We start from the raw sequence: 18,196 nt of genomic DNA on the forward strand, positions 1-18,196 counted from the left end.
ACTTGTGGCAAAGACTACTGCTCCTGTGAAAAGCAATCCACATTGGGATCCCTTTTCAGAGGTGTTTGACAAGTGACGAGAAGGCAATATGTCACCACCTCGCTGCCTTTGTTACCCCCCTAAAATGCTGCACTGCGACTGTGTGCATGGTTTCAGCCTCAGCCCAGCCCCATTCACTTGAAAAGGGTGCAGAATGTGACCAGGTATAATTTCTGCTTTTCGACCGTGGCATATGCACACCCCTGCAGCTAAAGGAGATGTGGTTGGGGGGGCAGTAAAAATGTAGCTCAACCGTGTGGTTTTACTGCACATATATGCAATGAGGTTGACCGCTCTCCAATTCACAGAAAATCCAAAGAAGTTTATTAATAACAGACCATGATAAAAAGAACATCACAGCAGTCCATGATAAAATAAACCTCACAGCTCACACAGGCAGGGAACAAGTTGTTAACGTCTTTCCCGTAATATTCACATATTGTGTGAAACGCGTTAACTTTTTCCCTGCCTGTTTAATCTGTGATGTTTTTTGATCGTGAATTATGATCAATACACTTCATTGAATTTTCTGTGAATTTGTGAGCTGTCAACCTCTTTGCATATTCAAGTACAGTATCTGACGGCTGCAAACCAGACCTGCACCGAATTGCATGGTTATGGAGCTAGTATACAAGGTGGGCAATCTGGAGCAGTGTTTGTACATTACATGTGGTTTTACCGCCCCCCAACTGCAAAGGTAAACGAGCCAGAAATTCCGCTTTCGGGTACTTCCAGTTATAAGGTGACAACACTCTGTCCCGTCTCCCGGCCGTTCTCCTGTGTTGTCACTATTTAACCCGTATTCACAATGAACAAGCCACCATACCAATGCACATCCGTTGTTTTCAGGTGTGCCCTTGCTTTGACCCTGCGTTCACCAATGCAGATCCGCATAAATAGTGTGAATGAGCCCTCGCAGGGAACAATCGCCGCTAATAAAAAAAAATGGCTGGCAATGCTATTTAAAGGTCAGCATAGCGGCGCGAATCTCTGTGCAGAGAAGGCCGAGCCACGCCAACATTCTTAGATCTCTGTGCTCACGCAAATTGAACCCTGGTGTTGTGGAAAAAGATATTTGTGGATGTCAGGCAATGAATAATTGTTGTTTTGTTAAGTACAGTGACAAGGCCTGTACCGTCGGGATGCTGTATCGTGGCGATGGGTTTGTGTTGTGACTTGGTTTATATTGAGCTTGCACCCTTGGGATTGCGCTGTATATTTCTGCTCGCTTGTTATGCGATAGCACTGAGAAACAGTCCCAGTCTGCTGTGTGGAAGTGCCTGAAATGAGAACTGTCTGTGTTTCCTATAACAGCATTTCTGGGAGCTCTCTAACCCCTAAATGAAAATACTAAATGAGAACTGACACAATAAACCATTAGTATAGGAAAGAAGAAAATTAATTTGATCCTCAGCTTCCGTCTGCTTTTTGGAAGTGCCAGTGACGTCACAGTACCTTACCGCTGCCTCCCGGGGGGGTAAGAATGTGAATTTACACTCTGCTAGACTAGGGATCGATTATTTGCAAAGCAGATATATTGAGGGCCGATATGCACTTTCCCCGATATATCTGAATTGGCCACCAAGGTCGATATTACCAATATTTCAGAAAGTGCTGTACCAGAGTGATGCCTGCAGCTAGAGGTATCACCCCCGGTACCGGCGTTTATAACCGACGGTCGGCTGTCTTTACAAGGCGCGGGAGGGGATGTGTCACCCCACCCGCCACCTTCCACGGCTTGCCCGGGTCTCCCGTCCCACCAGGAGACAGCGCTGGGCACAGGACTGCATAATACACAGAGCGCTGGTCACAGGACTGCATAATACACATAACACTGGGCACAGGACTGCATAATACACAAGATTGCATAATACACAGAATGCTAGGCACAGGACTGCATAATACACAGAATGCTGGGCACAGGACTGCATAATACACAGAATGCTGGGCACAGGACTGCATAATACACAGAATGCTGGGCACAGGACTGCATAATACACAGAATGCTGGGCACAGGACTGCATAATACACAGAATGCTGGGCACAGGACTGCATAATACACAGAGCGCTGGTCACAGGACTGCATAATACACAGCACTGGGCACAGGACTGCATAATACACAGGATTGCATAATACACAGAGTGCTGGGTACAGGACTGCATAATACACAGAATGCTAGGCACAGGACTGCATAATACACAGAATGCTGGGCACAGGACTGCATAATACACAGAATGCTGGGCACAGGACTGCATAATACACAGAATGCTGGGCACAGGACTGCATAATACACAGAATGCTGGGCACAGGACTGCATAATACACAGCGCTGGACACCGGACTACATAATACACAGAGCGCTGGGCACAGGACTGCATAATACACAGCGCTGGGCACATGACTGCATAATACACAGCGCTGGGCACAGGACTGCATAATACACGGAGCGCTGGGCACAGGACTGCATAATACACGGAGCGCTGGACACCGGATTACATAATACACAGAGCGCTGGACACCGGATTACATAATACACAGAGCGCTGGGCACAGGACTGCATAATACACAGAGCGCGGGGATCAGGACTACATAATACACAGAGCGCTGGGCACAGGACTACATAATATACAGTAGGGTGTTAGGCATAGAGTACAGGGGTCAGAGGTTTGCTATGCACAGAGAACAATTCTGCCCCCACATCCATAGCTCAACAGAGATCATCCAACAGGGGACATCTGCATCTGAGCAACCAGGCTGTTTCTCAGCCAGCATGGGATGCCCTGTCTACATTAATCCGGTCCTGAATCTGGGGACAAAACCGGGGACAGGCTTGGACCGGGGACAGTGTCCTCAATCCGGGGACTGTCCCCGGAAACCTGGGACTTCTGGTCACCCTACCTAAAGACAACTGTAAAGTATAAAAATATAAAGTATTAAATAGATACAACAAAACTAAAATGAATACAATTAAAATTAAATAATGTAGTAAAATATATAAGAACATATACACACCTTTTTTTGTTCAATTTTTATTAAGAACAAAGTACAAAAACAATATGAACAGTGTACAGAATACAATTTTCTGTTTGGTTTAGTTTTCAAGCATAGTACAACCATCACACAGTACATCTTAACATCTTAAAATAAGAGTGAGTGTGGGGGGGGGGGGGTTGCTTTAGAGCATGTGACTATCTCACGTTTTTACAAGCTTCCTCTTCCTTTTTTTAAATGATTTAATTAAATGTGGAGATTGTAGGTTATCAACCAGAAGCAGGGAAAATTAGTAAATAAAGTGATTGCATAACAGCTGTTGGGAGAAGATATCAGCCTATCAGCCACTCAGGGAGTGCATTGTTTTCAGTGAGTCAGCCGATTCATAGGCTTGCATTGCAAGGAGTAGTAAAGCGCAACCACTGTGCACCTCTGGAAGGCAGAACCTGCTTACATAATAAACAAACATGGCTGCCCTCATGTATGTTTATAATTAAAAATTATACATTGGAACGAGGTTTTCTAAACAAATTATTACACATTAAGTCTATTTACATCAAGGGTTGCTTCCACATGTACATATGATAGAACTACTTCCAAACCACAGTACCTCATATGACATCCTGTGCTCTGAGTGGGGATATCCGAATGATGGGTGCAGCTGCAGGCATCATTCAGATATACTGGTAATATTTTTTTTGAGCCGGCGATTTCCTTCTCCATAAGAACAATCACAGCGGCTATTCAGCCTCTTGATGATTTTTACAGGCATATAAAAAAATGTTAAAAATATTGTTTTTTAAAAATAAACGCTATTTTTTTGTTTATAGCGCAAAAAGTAAAAATTGCACAGGTGATCAAATACCACCAAAAGAAAGCTCTGTTTGTGGGAAAAAAAGGACGTAAATTTCGTTTGGGTATGGCGTCGCACGACCGCGCAATTGTCAGTTAAAGTCGCACAGCACCGAATCGCAAAAAGTGGCCTGGACGTAAGACAGCAAAATCCTCCGGTGGTAAAGTGGTTAAAGGACAAAAAAAAAAAAAAAAACATGCACCTTCTACTTTTCATCGGTCTTTCACCTTATGATTGTGTCGTTCAGTTTTATCTCCGTATTGTAAACCTTTGCTTTTCCTTAGCACAGGGTTCCTCTTCCTCAGCCGTCTATAAATAATAGCTGCATGTTATTATTGCTGAGCATATGGATCAGTAGTCAGAGCTGCCTACTCCTGTTATAGAGATGTCTGCTGCTCAGCCAGGGAGATGGGAAAGCCCAGGAGAGCACCGCAATGGAGACATCAAGGGAGAGATGAGGCTTACACGCACACATCAGAAAGGCGCTGCCCCCGCTGGCTGGTTATCGAGCCGATTCCTCCTCTGGGGCCCTCTCAGGCAGAAAGGTCCAGGGGATTCAGAACTTTGTTGCAGCCAATCTGCTCAAAGACCAGAGCTATGCTCAGCAGAAAGATTAGCAAAGAGGAGGAACATTATGAATAATGGCGGTGTAGAGCTGTGTTTGGATTGGTGTTGATGTCATCAGTTTGATATCCTTTTTAAGATGCTTCTGAGGTAGGTAGCCGCATGAGATCTCGAGCTCTCGTAGGGGCAATTGTTAGTGAAAAATGACGAACACAAGAGGCAAAAGGCAAGGAACCCGTTATATTCTCTAGACCCTTCCCCAAGCATGGTCCGGTGCCACTGTCAACCTATATGGGCATCTACAAGAAGGGTGATATTGTGGACATCAAGGGTACAGGCACAATCCAGAAAGGTATGCCACACAAGTGCTACCATGGCAAGACTGGCCAGATCTACAATATCACACAGCATGCTGTTGTAATAATTGTGAACAAACAAGTCAAGGGTAAGATTCTTGCCGAAAAAATCAATGTCCGTGTAGAGCACATCCGCCACTCAAAGTAGAGACCATTTCATGCAGCATGTGAAGGAGAACGAGAGGAAGAAAATTGAAGCTAAGGAGAAGGGCACCTGGGTGAAGCTGAAACGTCAGCCAGCCCAGCCAAGTGAAGCTCACTTTATCCGAACATTTGGAAAGGAACCTGAGCTCCTTGAGCCAATTTTATGAGTTCATGGCAGAAACTACTGCTATTAAAACCCCCTTTTCTCAAAAAAAAAAAAAAAAAAAAAGGTGCTTCTGAGGTCATTCAGAATTAATTAACCATTGCATATGCCCTGCAGTTGACCTCCTATTGAAGACATGCTTCAAGTGGGTTTTGCATTCCCGTACACTTGTATGGGAATGCAGAATCCACATGAAGCCCATCGACACAAGCCTCTAAACCTCAAGACACATGTCTTGGCTAGCATGGGGAAGAGTTAGACCCCTAGTGCCCAAACTGTGGCTAAGAGTTAGACCCCTAGTGCCAAACCTGTGGGCCATGGGCCCGCATGCAGCCTTTTGGTATGTGATGTGCGGCCCTTGGACCTCAGCAGTCTGTAGTGGTAACATTAATTAGGGTTATAGCATTGATTTCTACTAGCCTCGTGTAACACGTTCCAAGTTTTGTATTCTCTTGTACGGCAGTGGTCTCCAAACTGGGCAAGGATTGCAGCCTTTTTGCTTGCCTTTATCTGGCCCTTGGGGCACTGTTCCTCCCACTGATACACTATTCTTTCAACTGACATCAACAGTGGGACACCATTTCTCCCATTGGGGATGCTTTTCCTCCAGCGAATACCGAATGTGGCGATGTCTACTCCCTCTGAAGGACAATATACTGGCCCTTTGTTTGGAGACCCCTGTTCTGCAGCATATCAGCCAAAAATGTATCCCGTCTTCACTATCTGACCCTCATATCCTCTATTAGGTCTGCAGTTAGACTGTTCCAATACATGTAACGCTTGAGAGTACAGTGTGCGGCTCTTTGGTGATGTCAGGTGCTGCATTTGAGACCCACTTTAGCTCATAGGTTGACAACCCTTTGTTGGGTTTTTACTGCTGTATGTGTCCCTAACAGGGATATTCCCCTCACTTCATGTCTTGAACAAGGAGTCCAAGAAACCGAAAATGGTCCAAATGTCTCTCCAATTGGGGCAAGAGACCCCATGGGACCCTTTAGAACTCAAAGAATTCTCACTCTACAATTGCCTCTAAAAAAAAAAATATCCTAAATAAAATATAATATTCCACTCAGCAGCTGGCCAGCACTTCTTACATCAAAGACAGAATATCCCTAAATAAATTGCAGCGCTGCTGTAAATGCAAACCAATGCTCCAGCATGCTGGAAAATAAGGGCAAGTTATCACACTAATATGTTACAACAAAAACCTTTTGATTTCCAATCTATACATAGATTACCATATGTTGTGCTCACAATTTATTAGTAAAAAAATTAAACTATAGTTTGTTTAGTGATACAACCAAAATTTATCAGTGAGATATCCCAGTCCACATTTATGGCACTTTTCCACTGCAAGTACCGGCTCGGCTCTACTCGGCCCTGCTTGGCACGGTTTGGTTTTCCACTGCATGGTACGGTGTTGGAACGGTTCGGTACGGTTTGCTTTTCCACTAAAGTAGTCCTAAAGTAAGTGGGTGGAATAACGAGTCTCTGACCAATCAGTGGCTAGTAGTGACAAACAGTCAAGGCTGCATGCAAAGGATTGTGGGATATGGTATCGGTACGGCCCTCTTGGAACCACAATGGAGGTGGTACTGTTTAAGCGAGCCGTACCGTTCTGTTCCATGTAGTGGAAAATCGCCACCGTACCGAACCGTTCCTACACCGTACCATGCGGTACCATGCAGTGGAAAAGCACAAAAGCGAGCCGAACCGTTCGGTTCCATGCAGTGGAAAAGCGCCAATAGATAAGCTCAACTCCAGTGTTTATAAAGAGATAAGTGCTCAGTGATATACTACAATTTTCTTCCAAGTGCTTCACCCCTCTGTGCTAATTATGCTCTCACCTCTACCAGTGGCGTCACTCAGGTTGGTGTCGCCTAGTGCTGTAAAACATGGCGACTTTGAAAAGGTACCTGCACTACTTTGATGGGACTTTGATCCAGAGAGTGTAAAGTTGGATCAAAGTCGCATTCTAAATCGTAATAGTGGAAACATAGACCAAAGCTCTGTTTCCACTAGTGTGACTTGTCATGCCACTTTGGACACACAGTCGCATGACAAGTCACAACCCATTGATTTCAATGGCACCCGTTCCCATCTATGCGACTTTGAAAATAAGGTACCTGCACTACTTTGATGCAACCTTTGATCCAGAGAGTAAAGTTTGGATCAAAATTGCACTCAAAGTTGCACTCCAAAGTCACGCTCCAGCCTAGTGGCTACGTTTCCAATAGTAGAACTCTTAAGTTGTGCAATTTAGAGTGCGAGTTTGAGTGCAGCTTTGATCCAACTTTACAGTCTCTGGATCAAAGTAGTGCAGGCACCTTTTCAAAGTTGCTGATTTTCAAAGTGGCCTAGATGGAAAATCAATGGGCTGTGACTTGTCATGCGACTGTGTCCAATACGTTCCCTCTTGAGAAGGAAGAACTCTGTTTCCAATGTGGCTGCACATCCGAATCACTCACATGAACAAGCCCTTGGAGGCACCCCTGACAAGGCCTCCTCTTGGATCATTAACCCTCTTTATAGTATGTCACAGGTCGGCATAGCTGCAAAGGTTTTTATTCAACCATGCTGAGATTGTCCTACAGTCACGGTCTCCCAGCCTGAGGACCTCGTCAGTCACAGAGAATGGTGCTTCACCGCTCTGCTGTATTGGCAGGGGCAGCCATAGCTGACCAAAACGCACCAGGAATGGCTGCTTTAATGTAAACCTGTCATAAACCCCAGCCTGGTAAAACTGTATACCAAGGATGAATATGTGTCTTTGTAGCCTTTGTTTTCTGGTGTCCCGGTCAATAGTGTGTCCTTGAAAAAAGTCCTGGGTATCGGAATAATGTGTACACTTCTCCCTGCCTTCCTCAATGTAGTGATGGTTGACTGAGCAGCTAATCAACACGTGTGAGCATGGCCCTATGGGGTGGGCTTGCCTAGTCGTATGCACATGCCGACTTTTTGAAAGTTTTTTGTATTTGCGTATTTCAGAAAGTTGCAGATCAGGACAGTAGGTGATGCTGAAAAATTAGAAGCAGACATCTTCTGGTATCTGGTATACAGTGTGACTCTTACTTTAGCTAGTTGATCCCTAGTATTAGCAGGGGGGCAATTGCCCCCTGGACCGATCTGATGCCCCGTAAAAAGGCTGCACCACTTCTGCTACAGACATAAGGATTCCTGGTGAAGAGAAGTAAAAAGCCCCTGCCACTGACCTACTAAGTGTGGGTTGAAGACAAGGACCGAGTGCAGGCCTACCCCCCCCCCCCCCTGCATGGATGGTGTAAATTGTGACTGAGCAGAGGCCGGTTTAATGCCCCACTGGAGACTTTCCTCCCCCAGCCAGCCCCAACCAAGCTGTCCCCTGCTGGCTAGATTGGGAACCGGTCTTCAGCAGGTGAGTAGAGAGTACCGGGAGCGGGTCAGGAGGAGGACAGGAAGAGAGAGAGTGGGGCCGAGTCGCTGCACCACAGGCCTCTGGTTTGTACTTGCCCCCTGGGCTGAAAGTTGCCAGTTTGCCCTTGATTATTGGCTTGCTTAAAGTAGAGCTTAAGTCAAAAATAAAAATATAAAAAAAAGATATATATATATATATATTATATTTATATATATATATATATTATATTTATATATATATTATATTTATATATAATTTTTTTTTTTTTTAACTGCTTTTGCTGAAATCCTTGTCGTCAATCAGGAAATGAACCTTGATCTAAGGTCAGGTACACACCTATGTGTGTTTTTCAGTGCGTTTTTAGTTTTGCGGAAACGCACTACAGTTCATTTAACATGACTTCCTTTGGGTCACGTTTACATCGGTGCTTTTTTAAAGAGGGTTGGGGACTTTTTTTGCCTGCAGCAGGTTGCCTTTTTGGTTCCATAGAATTCAATAGAAAGCCAGCAGAAACGCATCAAAAACGCAATGCTTACATTGCTGGTTTCTCCTGCATGACAACAGATACCTCTGATACAGCTACAATCAAGTGTACCACATTTTCACATGCATGTGATGTCTACTAAAATAACAGTCTACTGGACTCAAACACTATATATTACTGTGAACAAAATTCAATAAATATCTAAAATGTCCCATATGAATAGTGAAATCCACTGTGTGACAGTGACAGTATATCTTGCTTCTGGTGGCCCACCACCTTCAGGTGCAATTCCTCCTCACCTCAAATATTTGACCCCACTACAGAGTAAAATACACCTTAAACCGATTTCATCCTATAGGGGGTGCAGCAAGGACTCCTTTTCTTCTCGTCCAGGGATATAGTTGCTGCCTTAACTTCCTCATGCCTCTGTCCTCTTATATACCATAAAACAAAGCAGAAAAAACCATAGTGCTGTCTAATTTCACACTTTTTATTATAAACCAATAAGGATTAAAAACCCTTACAAGAGAATCTGGATAACATGAATATAAAATCAGCTCACCACGCTGATACAGGCAGTAACTAAGTGACGTCACGGGCATCGGCCCCTCCCACCCATACGCGTTACGCCCTCCAATTGGCTTCTTCAGACGGCCAGAGAGCACTATGGTTTTTCAAAGTCAAAATGAAGTCCCACCTCATCCTAGCATTAGGCCCCACCTAATCATTTTATTGTAAGGTTTCAGAGCCTCTGCTGCCCACTGAAGTTTTGGCATCTAACAGCTGAATGGCAGAGTCTGGGCCTAGCACCAAGAAGGAAGAAGTGTTTATGCTTAACTTAGATCCAATAAAGCTAGCTTTGACTGAATACCACCCTGTAGCTCATCACCCACCCCCCAAAATGTATATATTCCACAGGCAACCCAATTAAAAATGTATGTGCAGGGGGTAGCCCCTAATAGTGCATTCGGTATGCAGACTGCACTAACAAGGGGCACGCTGATAGGAGGAAAGAGCAGAGTGGCAGGGAGTTCATCTTATCAGCCTGCTGCTTCTCTCACATTCAAGTCACAGACTGGGGGAGGGACAAGACTTGTAAGGCTGGCCATACATTATACAATTTTCTTGTACAATTTTCCTTTTAGATTTAGCAAAACCATATAATATAAGGTCAAACCTAAACACTTTCAATTTGTATGCAATCTGGCAGGCCCTTGCACATGGTTTAAAGTATATCTAAATTAAATTAAATAAGAAAATTGTAAATGTATGGCCAGCTTAAGTGTTACTTTACTGCAATAGACAGGATGCCAGACAAGGATATGTGTGACAGAGCTTTGTAAATCTCAGGGCTGGATGGACAGTAGTACAAATCCTTTGGCAAGTAAAATCGCTGTCATCGATGTATTTCATCTGTGGATTTGGCATTTCCTGAAGTTAAGCTTTTAGAACGCAACTAAAAACGGTAGCTTTTGCACTCTGGTATTACTAGATAACAGTGCGGTATAAGCGGGTGTCCTGCTTTTAGTTTTTATCTCTAGTCATGTTTTTATCTCCTTCTTTTTGTTTTTACAGAGGGGCTTTTTCGGAAGTGGTCCTAGCGGAAGAGAAAAAAACGCAGAAGCTGGTAGCAATAAAATGTATCCCCAAAAAAGCTCTCGAAGGGAAGGAGACCAGCATCGAGAACGAGATTGCAGTATTGAGGAAGTAAGTGTTTGCTTCTTTCTTTTCTCTTATCTCGGCTTTGAACTTTAACTGTTATTTCACTGCAAGATAAACCAGCTACTGTCAGAACATCCGGGGTCACTATGGGTGAGCGAGCTATTAGATCTTAACATGACAAGATCCATAGTCTGAATCCTACATATAGCTCACAGGTCCCTGCAAGGCTTCTGGCATCTCCTAATCCTACCCTGCAGTGTTTCTGGTGGAGGGAGAAGACAGCTGCTCTTTTCTTCTTCCTTAATAAAGGAAGCCTATAGTCTTATGCGTGTGCGTGTCTTAAAAGCACAGATAATGAGTTCAGTTTAACGAAAAAATTATCTTATCAGTAGTGTTTACTGTGATTTGTTTCTATGTAATTATACACTATCTTGCCAAAAGTATTGTGACGCCTGCCTTTACACGCGCAAGAACTTAAATGGCATCCCAGTCTTAGTCCATAGGGTTCAATATTGAGTTGGCCCAACCTTTGCAGCTATAACAGCTTTAGCTCTTCTGGGAAGGCTGTCCACAAGGTATAGGAGTGTGTCTATGGGAATGTTTGATCATTCTTCCATAAGCGCATTTGTGAGGTCAGGCACTGATGTTGGACAAGAAGGCCTTTCCGAAAGTCTCCATCCCAAAGGTGTTCTATTGGGTTGAGGTGAGGATTCTGTGCAGGCCAGTCAAGTTCCTCCACCCCAAACTCGCTCATCCATGTCTTTATGGACCTTCATTGTGCACTGGTATAAATCATTTGGCGGAGGGGGAGTTATGGTGAAGGGTTGTTTTTCAGGGGTTGAGCTTGGTCCCTTACTTCCAGTGAAGGGAACTCTTAAGTACCAAGACATTTTGGACAATTTCACGCTCCCAAATTTGTGGAAACAGTTTAGGGATGGCCCCTTCCTGTTCCAACATGACTGATCACCAGTGCGCAAAGAAAGGTCCATAAAGACATGCATGAGCGAGTTTGGGGTGATAGAACTTGACTGGCCCACATAAGGTCCTGACCTCAATCCGATAGAACACCTTTGGGATGAATTAGAGTGGAGACTGCAAGCCTGGCCTTCTTGTACAACATCAGTGCCTGACCTCACAAATACGCTTCTGGAAGAATGGTCAAACATTCCCATAGACACACTCCAAAACCTTGTGGACAGCCTTCCTACAAGAGTTGCAAAAGGTGGGCCAACTCGATTTTGAACCCTACAGACGAAGACTGGGATGTAATTAAAGTTCATGTGCATGTAAAGGTAGGTGTCCCAATACTTTTGACAATATAGTGTAAATGTACATGGTGGGCAGCCATATCTGCTTATTACATACACAGGGATACACAATAATCATTCTCTGCTGCTCCTTTTCCCAGCGCGGGTGTCGGCAGGCTTAAGCCAGCCATACATGAATCGAAATTCGGCTGGTTAGGCAGGGACTGGCCAAATTTTGATCTATGCATTGGCAGGCTGGTTGTACAGAAGTCGGTCGATTTTCTGTACAACCGCCCTGTGAGGTTTTCCCAGTCGATCAATGACGCCGGCTATAGCTGGCAGCACTTATCAGTGCGTTCAGACGGTGGGTAAAGCTTCCCACTGTCAGAATACAAAAGTCTCAGCGGGAACCACACTCAATCTGGATGGGGGAATTTGGCTCATTAAGCAGGCTGGTGTGATGGGGCCCTCACTGGAAACGGTGCACTGCCTGTGCAGGTCATTTCCTACTATGGGAAATGGGCAAATATAACTTGCACTGGGCCTCCACTGCTAACTGCTCGATAATTCTAGGGGTACTGGAATCAGTGGTAATACTTATATTAAAGTTAAAGTAGGCGCTAGCTTAACAAGTTGGATTGCAGCACTTAGGACTCCCTGAACACTGGAAGAAACATATAATGAAAAAATGTAAAAAGAAAAAAACTAGTGCGCTAAAGTGGTAATACTTGCCTTAGTTCCCGCTCTAGAAGGCTTCCTCAATCTCTGCGACCAGCTTTGTGCTACCTCCGCTAAGGTACCCCTGCCACACTCCAGCCTCCATGTACAGTGCAGGTTTAAAAGCCCTGCACTGTACATGACCACCTGCAGGTTGGAGTGGGGCAGAGGGCAGGAGGTAGAGGTAGACTTCCATCTCCTGAATGCTGGGGGTGATCCTAAATTCCTCCTGTCCTGAATCAGTCATGTGTTGCCAAGGTGCATTCAAGCTGGCCATCGTCACCATAGCAACGAATGATGTGCATCCTGGCCATAGAGCAATCATTGTTTGTTATGGCACTGGTGACCAGCCTGCCTGCACCATGGCAATTTATGATGCTGATCCAGGGCAAACTGTCCTGGGCACCCCAGGGGAACCCAGACGGCACCCCGGCTGATAAAGACTGTTAAATGTAAACATTTAAGACCAAGGTTCCCACTGGCACCCTTTTTTTTTTCATGCTGGACTTTCTAATGAGCAAGCCCAGCACTGCCTAATTGCTATGTGAAAGGCAGGGAATGCATTTCTCAGTGTCATTGGGCTGTCTGTGTAATCTCCCTAGTATTCACATCAAGTTCAAAGCATCAGCTGAAAATCTGCCTATTTTTTTCTTGGAGTTGGCCATCTGCTGGCTGCAAGTGATAAATAAAGCACATGTACGCACTATTCCATAGAAAAAATAAATATATATATATATATATATATATATATATATATATATATATATATATATATATATATATATATATATATATATAATAGGATATATTTTTTTTCAGCCCTGAACCTAATATGTATATAAAATGGATGTCACCAGTGCAGTGACCTTTGCCAGCAATCCCAATAGCAGTCAAAGGCGAGGCGGTGGCACGGTGTCTGCAGTACTGCGGGCTCTGAAAAGCATTTTCAGACATGGCACAGCAATGGTGTTTGCATACAATGGCACATCTTTCTACAGGCACAACAGTCTCTGTGTATTTGTCTCAATTGCGTATTTCGCTGTTGGGTGGGAGACGCTCGCCTGGCCTGTACTTTATGGACAGTGCATAAAGCCGCGGGATCAAATAATGAAATAAAACCACCTTCTACACAGTCAGGTTTCCATGGCAATCCTGTGAACCTTGTGTGATCTGCACTGCCATTGGGTATAACGGGTCACTTCAGGCTGTACAGCTCCATTCCTTCGTTGCTGGCCAGTAAACAAAAGGCCTCTTCTTTTTTTTTTTTTTTTTTTTTTTTTTTTAATGTGTCCAATTATGTGATCAGATTTTTCTGTTATATTTGTGCTCGATGATTGAAAAATCACAGTTCTAATGGGCACCGGGGGCAACACTGGCAAGGCATTATGGGGCTTTTTTAAACAGCTGGGCAGTTGCCTGTTTGCCTTTGGCTGCAGCTTGTTGAAATCCATCTTGATTAATTGTAGATGTAAATTTCTACTGGATGACATCATCATTGCTCCTGTGACAACGGTGGACCATGTCTGTGCAATGTGTCAGCTAGGTATGCATGATACCGGTATCTGTGCCGATACTGATTTTTTTTTTTTTTCACTCCTATTCGTGAAAATGCTACCGAAACCGATACTTTGTGGTGCCATTTGCTTCCATACAATATAAATGGGTGCAAATCCCACTGCAAAGAATTGCATGTGATTTGAACAGGAATGCGGTGCGATTCCTGTCTGAAACACATGCGGTTTCCTAGGCTTGTCATAGCGAAGTTCACACAGGAGTGGTGCGGGAAACCTCCCATCCGACTGTGGACATCTGTGGCTGCTGCTCATCCTGCTTCTCCCATTGCTTTTTTTGCCGCATTTCCAGCAGCTCTCTCCCCCCAGACTTAAGCGGTTTGAGCCATCTCCTTCTAGTGCTGACAGTATGGACTACAGGAATTCGAATTGGTCAGCATTGTCACATGGATGCCACTGACCAATCAGAAGTCATCTAGCCCAAACTGTCAGGAGAGGAAAGAAAGCTGCGAGGATTTCTAATCCCCCAGACTGGTGAAGTTACTTTTTGGCGTCTGACAGTGGGAGATCACGGCAATCTGGTACATCGAGACTGGGGAGAGGGTCCATTGGATGGCTCGAACCGCTGGAGGCTGGGGGGAGAGAGCCGCTGAAAAGGTGGGGGGGAAAAAAAGCCATGAGAGGCGCAGGAGGATACCAAGCCGCAGGTGTCCACAGTCAGGTGGAGCCCAAGCCGCAGGTGTCCACAGTCAGGTGGAGCCCAAGCCGCAGGTGTCCACAGTCAGGTGGAGCCCAAGCCGCAGGTGTCCACAGTCAGGTGGAGCCCAAGCCGCAGGTGTCCACAGTCAGGTGGAGCCCAAGCCGCAGGTGTCCACAGTCAGGTGGAGCCCAAGCCGCAGGTGTCCACAGTCAGGTGGAGCCCAAGCCGCAGGTGTCCACAGTCAGGTGGAGCCCAAGCCGCAGGTGTCCACAGTCAGGTGGAGCCCAAGCCGCAGGTGTCCACAGTCAGGTGGAGCCCAAGCCGCAGGTGTCCACAGTCAGGTGGAGCCCAAGCCGCAGGTGTCCACAGTCAGGTGGAGCCCAAGCCGCAGGTGTCCACAGTCAGGTGGAGCCCAAGCCGCAGGTGTCCACAGTCAGGTGGAGCCCAAGCCGCAGGTGTCCACAGTCAGGTGGAGCCCAAGCCGCAGGTGTCCACAGTCAGGTGGAGCCCAAGCCGCAGGTGTCCACAGTCAGGTGGAGCCCAAGCCGCAGGTGTCCACAGTCAGGTGGAGCCCAAGCCGCAGGTGTCCACAGTCAGGTGGAGCCCAAGCCGCAGGTGTCCACAGTCAGGTGGAGCCCAAGCCGCAGGTGTCCACAGTCAGGTGGAGCCCAAGCCGCAGGTGTCCACAGTCAGGTGGAGCCCAAGCCGCAGGTGTCCACAGTCAGGTGGAGCCCAAGCCGCAGGTGTCCACAGTCAGGTGGAGCCCAAGCCGCAGGTGTCCACAGTCAGGTGGAGCCCAAGCCGCAGGTGTCCACAGTCAGGTGGAGCCCAAGCCGCAGGTGTCCACAGTCAGGTGGAGCCCAAGCCGCAGGTGTCCACAGTCAGGTGGAGCCCAAGCCGCAGGTGTCCACAGTCAGGTGGAGCCCAAGCCGCAGGTGTCCACAGTCAGGTGGAGCCCAAGCCGCAGGTGTCCACAGTCAGGTGGAGCCCAAGCCGCAGGTGTCCACAGTCAGGTGGAGCCCAAGCCGCAGGTGTCCACAGTCAGGTGGAGCCCAAGCCGCAGGTGTCCACAGTCAAGTGGGAACTGGAGCTGGTGGAACCCGTCATGCGGGGAGGTTTCTCCACTCCTGTGTGAATTCAAAATGATGGACAGGCTTGGGTTCACCCCAGAGCGTTGGGGGAAAACCACATTCGATTTGGACAGGAATTACACCCCATTCCTGTTCAAATGAAATTCTTTTGAGTGCGATTTGCGCCCATTCATTTTCTATGAACACAAAATGCACTGCAAAGTATCAGTACTCTGTATCGGCAAGAACTTGACCGAAATTATCAATACTCGCCGATTAAAAAAGGGCATCATTGCATCCCTAGTGTCAGCTCAACTTGTAGGATGCATATGACAGGATGACAACACGGGAGCAGGAAGTAGAGACAGTTGTCACCCAAAAACAGGAAGTGCCAAAGGACAAGGACCATCATGGCAGGATCACCAGATTTTCTTTTTCTGCAGACCAAAAAAAATGTAAAAAATGACATAAAGAGTTCTTAATTCTATGCGTGTTTTTTTTTTTTTTTTTTTCCAATTAAATTTTTTTGGTAATTTTTTTTTTTAGCTGAGTGTAGATCTACATTCGTCCCAGGCATGTTTAAATCTACTTACTGTTGACTGATTTACTAGCTCTGCTGGAAGTCTATTCCAAGCATCAACTACCCTTTCAGCAAAAAAAATACTTTCTGAAATTAGTTTTGAACTTTCCTCCTGTTTGTTTGAGGTCATATATTTGTGATCTTGGCTTCATATTGAAAAACTGCCCTCCTGAACTTTATTCACCCTCTTTAAAGGTTTCAATCATGTCTCCATTTTCCCTTCTTTTAGTGATTGGGTTTACACCTACTTTAAATGAAATGCCACCTACCTGATCATTAGACCTATATAAGCTTGTTGGACATCCCTTTCCGAACTATGACCATTAATATTGAGTTGCCATTGCGACCTTTAACAGCCCTCCTCGTCTGGTTGAACCTCAAGATTTTAGACAGTTGGAAGGCCTCTTGGAATTTGTGCCCAATCATGTGTCCGGTACTGATGCTGGATGTGAGGACTTGGCTTGTAAATGCCATTTAAATTTATCACAGAGGAATTTAGTAGGGTTAAAGCCAACCTTCACTCTCCAGAGCCACTTTGCTCCCTGAATTCCCTCTCCCCTCTGCAATGTGCATGCGGTTGTGTGTGCAGCTGCTGCGTCTACATCCACTCTTATGGGCTGCCTGCATGCAGCTACAAGGTTGATTCACAAGCAGAAGACCGTGGCTTAGTATAGAGGATGGGTCTCCGTGCACGTCTGAGCCCTAAGATGGAGGTGTGGTACCTTTTAGCTACAGATCGCAATAGGACAGCACTGGATCTGCTGGACAGGTGAGTATCTGAGGACAAAGCTGCTGCACAATAGGGAAGGGAGTAGGTAGAAAACAAATAGAAGGGTGAGTGAAGTTTAAGTTCAGGGTTCCATTTCCTCCACACTAAACTCGTCAAGACATGTCTTTATGGCGCTAACTTTGTGCACAGGGGCATGGTCATGCTCCAACAGAATGGTCACATGCCTGATGAAGAGGTCCTTTGTGGCTCGGAAACATTGCTATTTGCTGGAACGACGTAATCGCTGAATAAGGAATCTTTCACACGGACGCCTCCGTGAAGCAGAATCTACTTGCTCAGCAGTGGAACTCTCAACTGATCCCTACTGAGCAGGCATATGACAGGTCCTTGCTATGCAGAGCAGACACTGACACAGCCCGCTCCCTTTTATGGGGCAATCTGATGGAAACAGACCACCTGTCCATTTTCATCCAATCCTCCAGACAGATGGAGAATAGGTCCCTCATCCATCTGTTTTTGGCAGACAGGATAAGATCAGATGGCGGCAGGTGTCAGCGGACAAGAGACTGGAGGGTCCAATCAGGTCCGCCTGAAAAACTGACGGACCTGATCAGATCGCCCATGGGAAAGGGGCCTACAACTTTGGACCCATTTTGGAGATCCATGGTGTGCTGGCAACATCTCTCAAACAGAAAAAGAGAGAGGGGGAGAGTGCGCAATATGTCTTGAAGCATCAACAATACCCTTCACTGGAAACACCTGAACGTAGTAATTTAGAGGGGTGGCCACAAACCTTTTATACATATAGTGTATGTGTGTGTGTGTGTATATGTGTATATATATATATATATATATATATATATATATATATATATATATATATATATATATATATATATATATTATTATATTAGTGTGTGTGTGTGTGTGTGTGTGTGTGTGTGTGTGTGTATAGATGTGTGTGTGTATATATATATATATATATAATATC

At 45.5% G+C, this 18,196-nt stretch overlaps 1 protein-coding gene and 1 pseudogene across 3 annotated transcripts in view; both read left to right on the forward strand.

Annotated features, from left to right (window-relative positions):
* Positions 1-18,196, forward strand: part of CAMK1 (calcium/calmodulin dependent protein kinase I) — a 234,217-nt gene that overhangs the window by 161,221 nt on the left and 54,800 nt on the right. For both annotated transcript variants that reach the window (XM_082265775.1, XM_082265774.1), the window contains exon 3: positions 10,564-10,695. In XM_082265775.1, the coding sequence (XP_082121901.1) occupies positions 10,564-10,695 (132 nt within the window). The remainder of the gene's footprint in view (positions 1-10,563; positions 10,696-18,196) is intronic.
* On the forward strand, positions 4,651-5,187 carry LOC309561627 (large ribosomal subunit protein eL21-like; annotated as a pseudogene). Its single transcript has one exon. The product of its transcript is annotated as a large ribosomal subunit protein eL21-like (transcript).

Source organism: Pelophylax lessonae (assembly GCF_965119305.1).
Source record: "Pelophylax lessonae genome assembly, chromosome: 8".
Taxonomy (NCBI): Eukaryota; Metazoa; Chordata; class Amphibia; order Anura; family Ranidae; genus Pelophylax; species Pelophylax lessonae.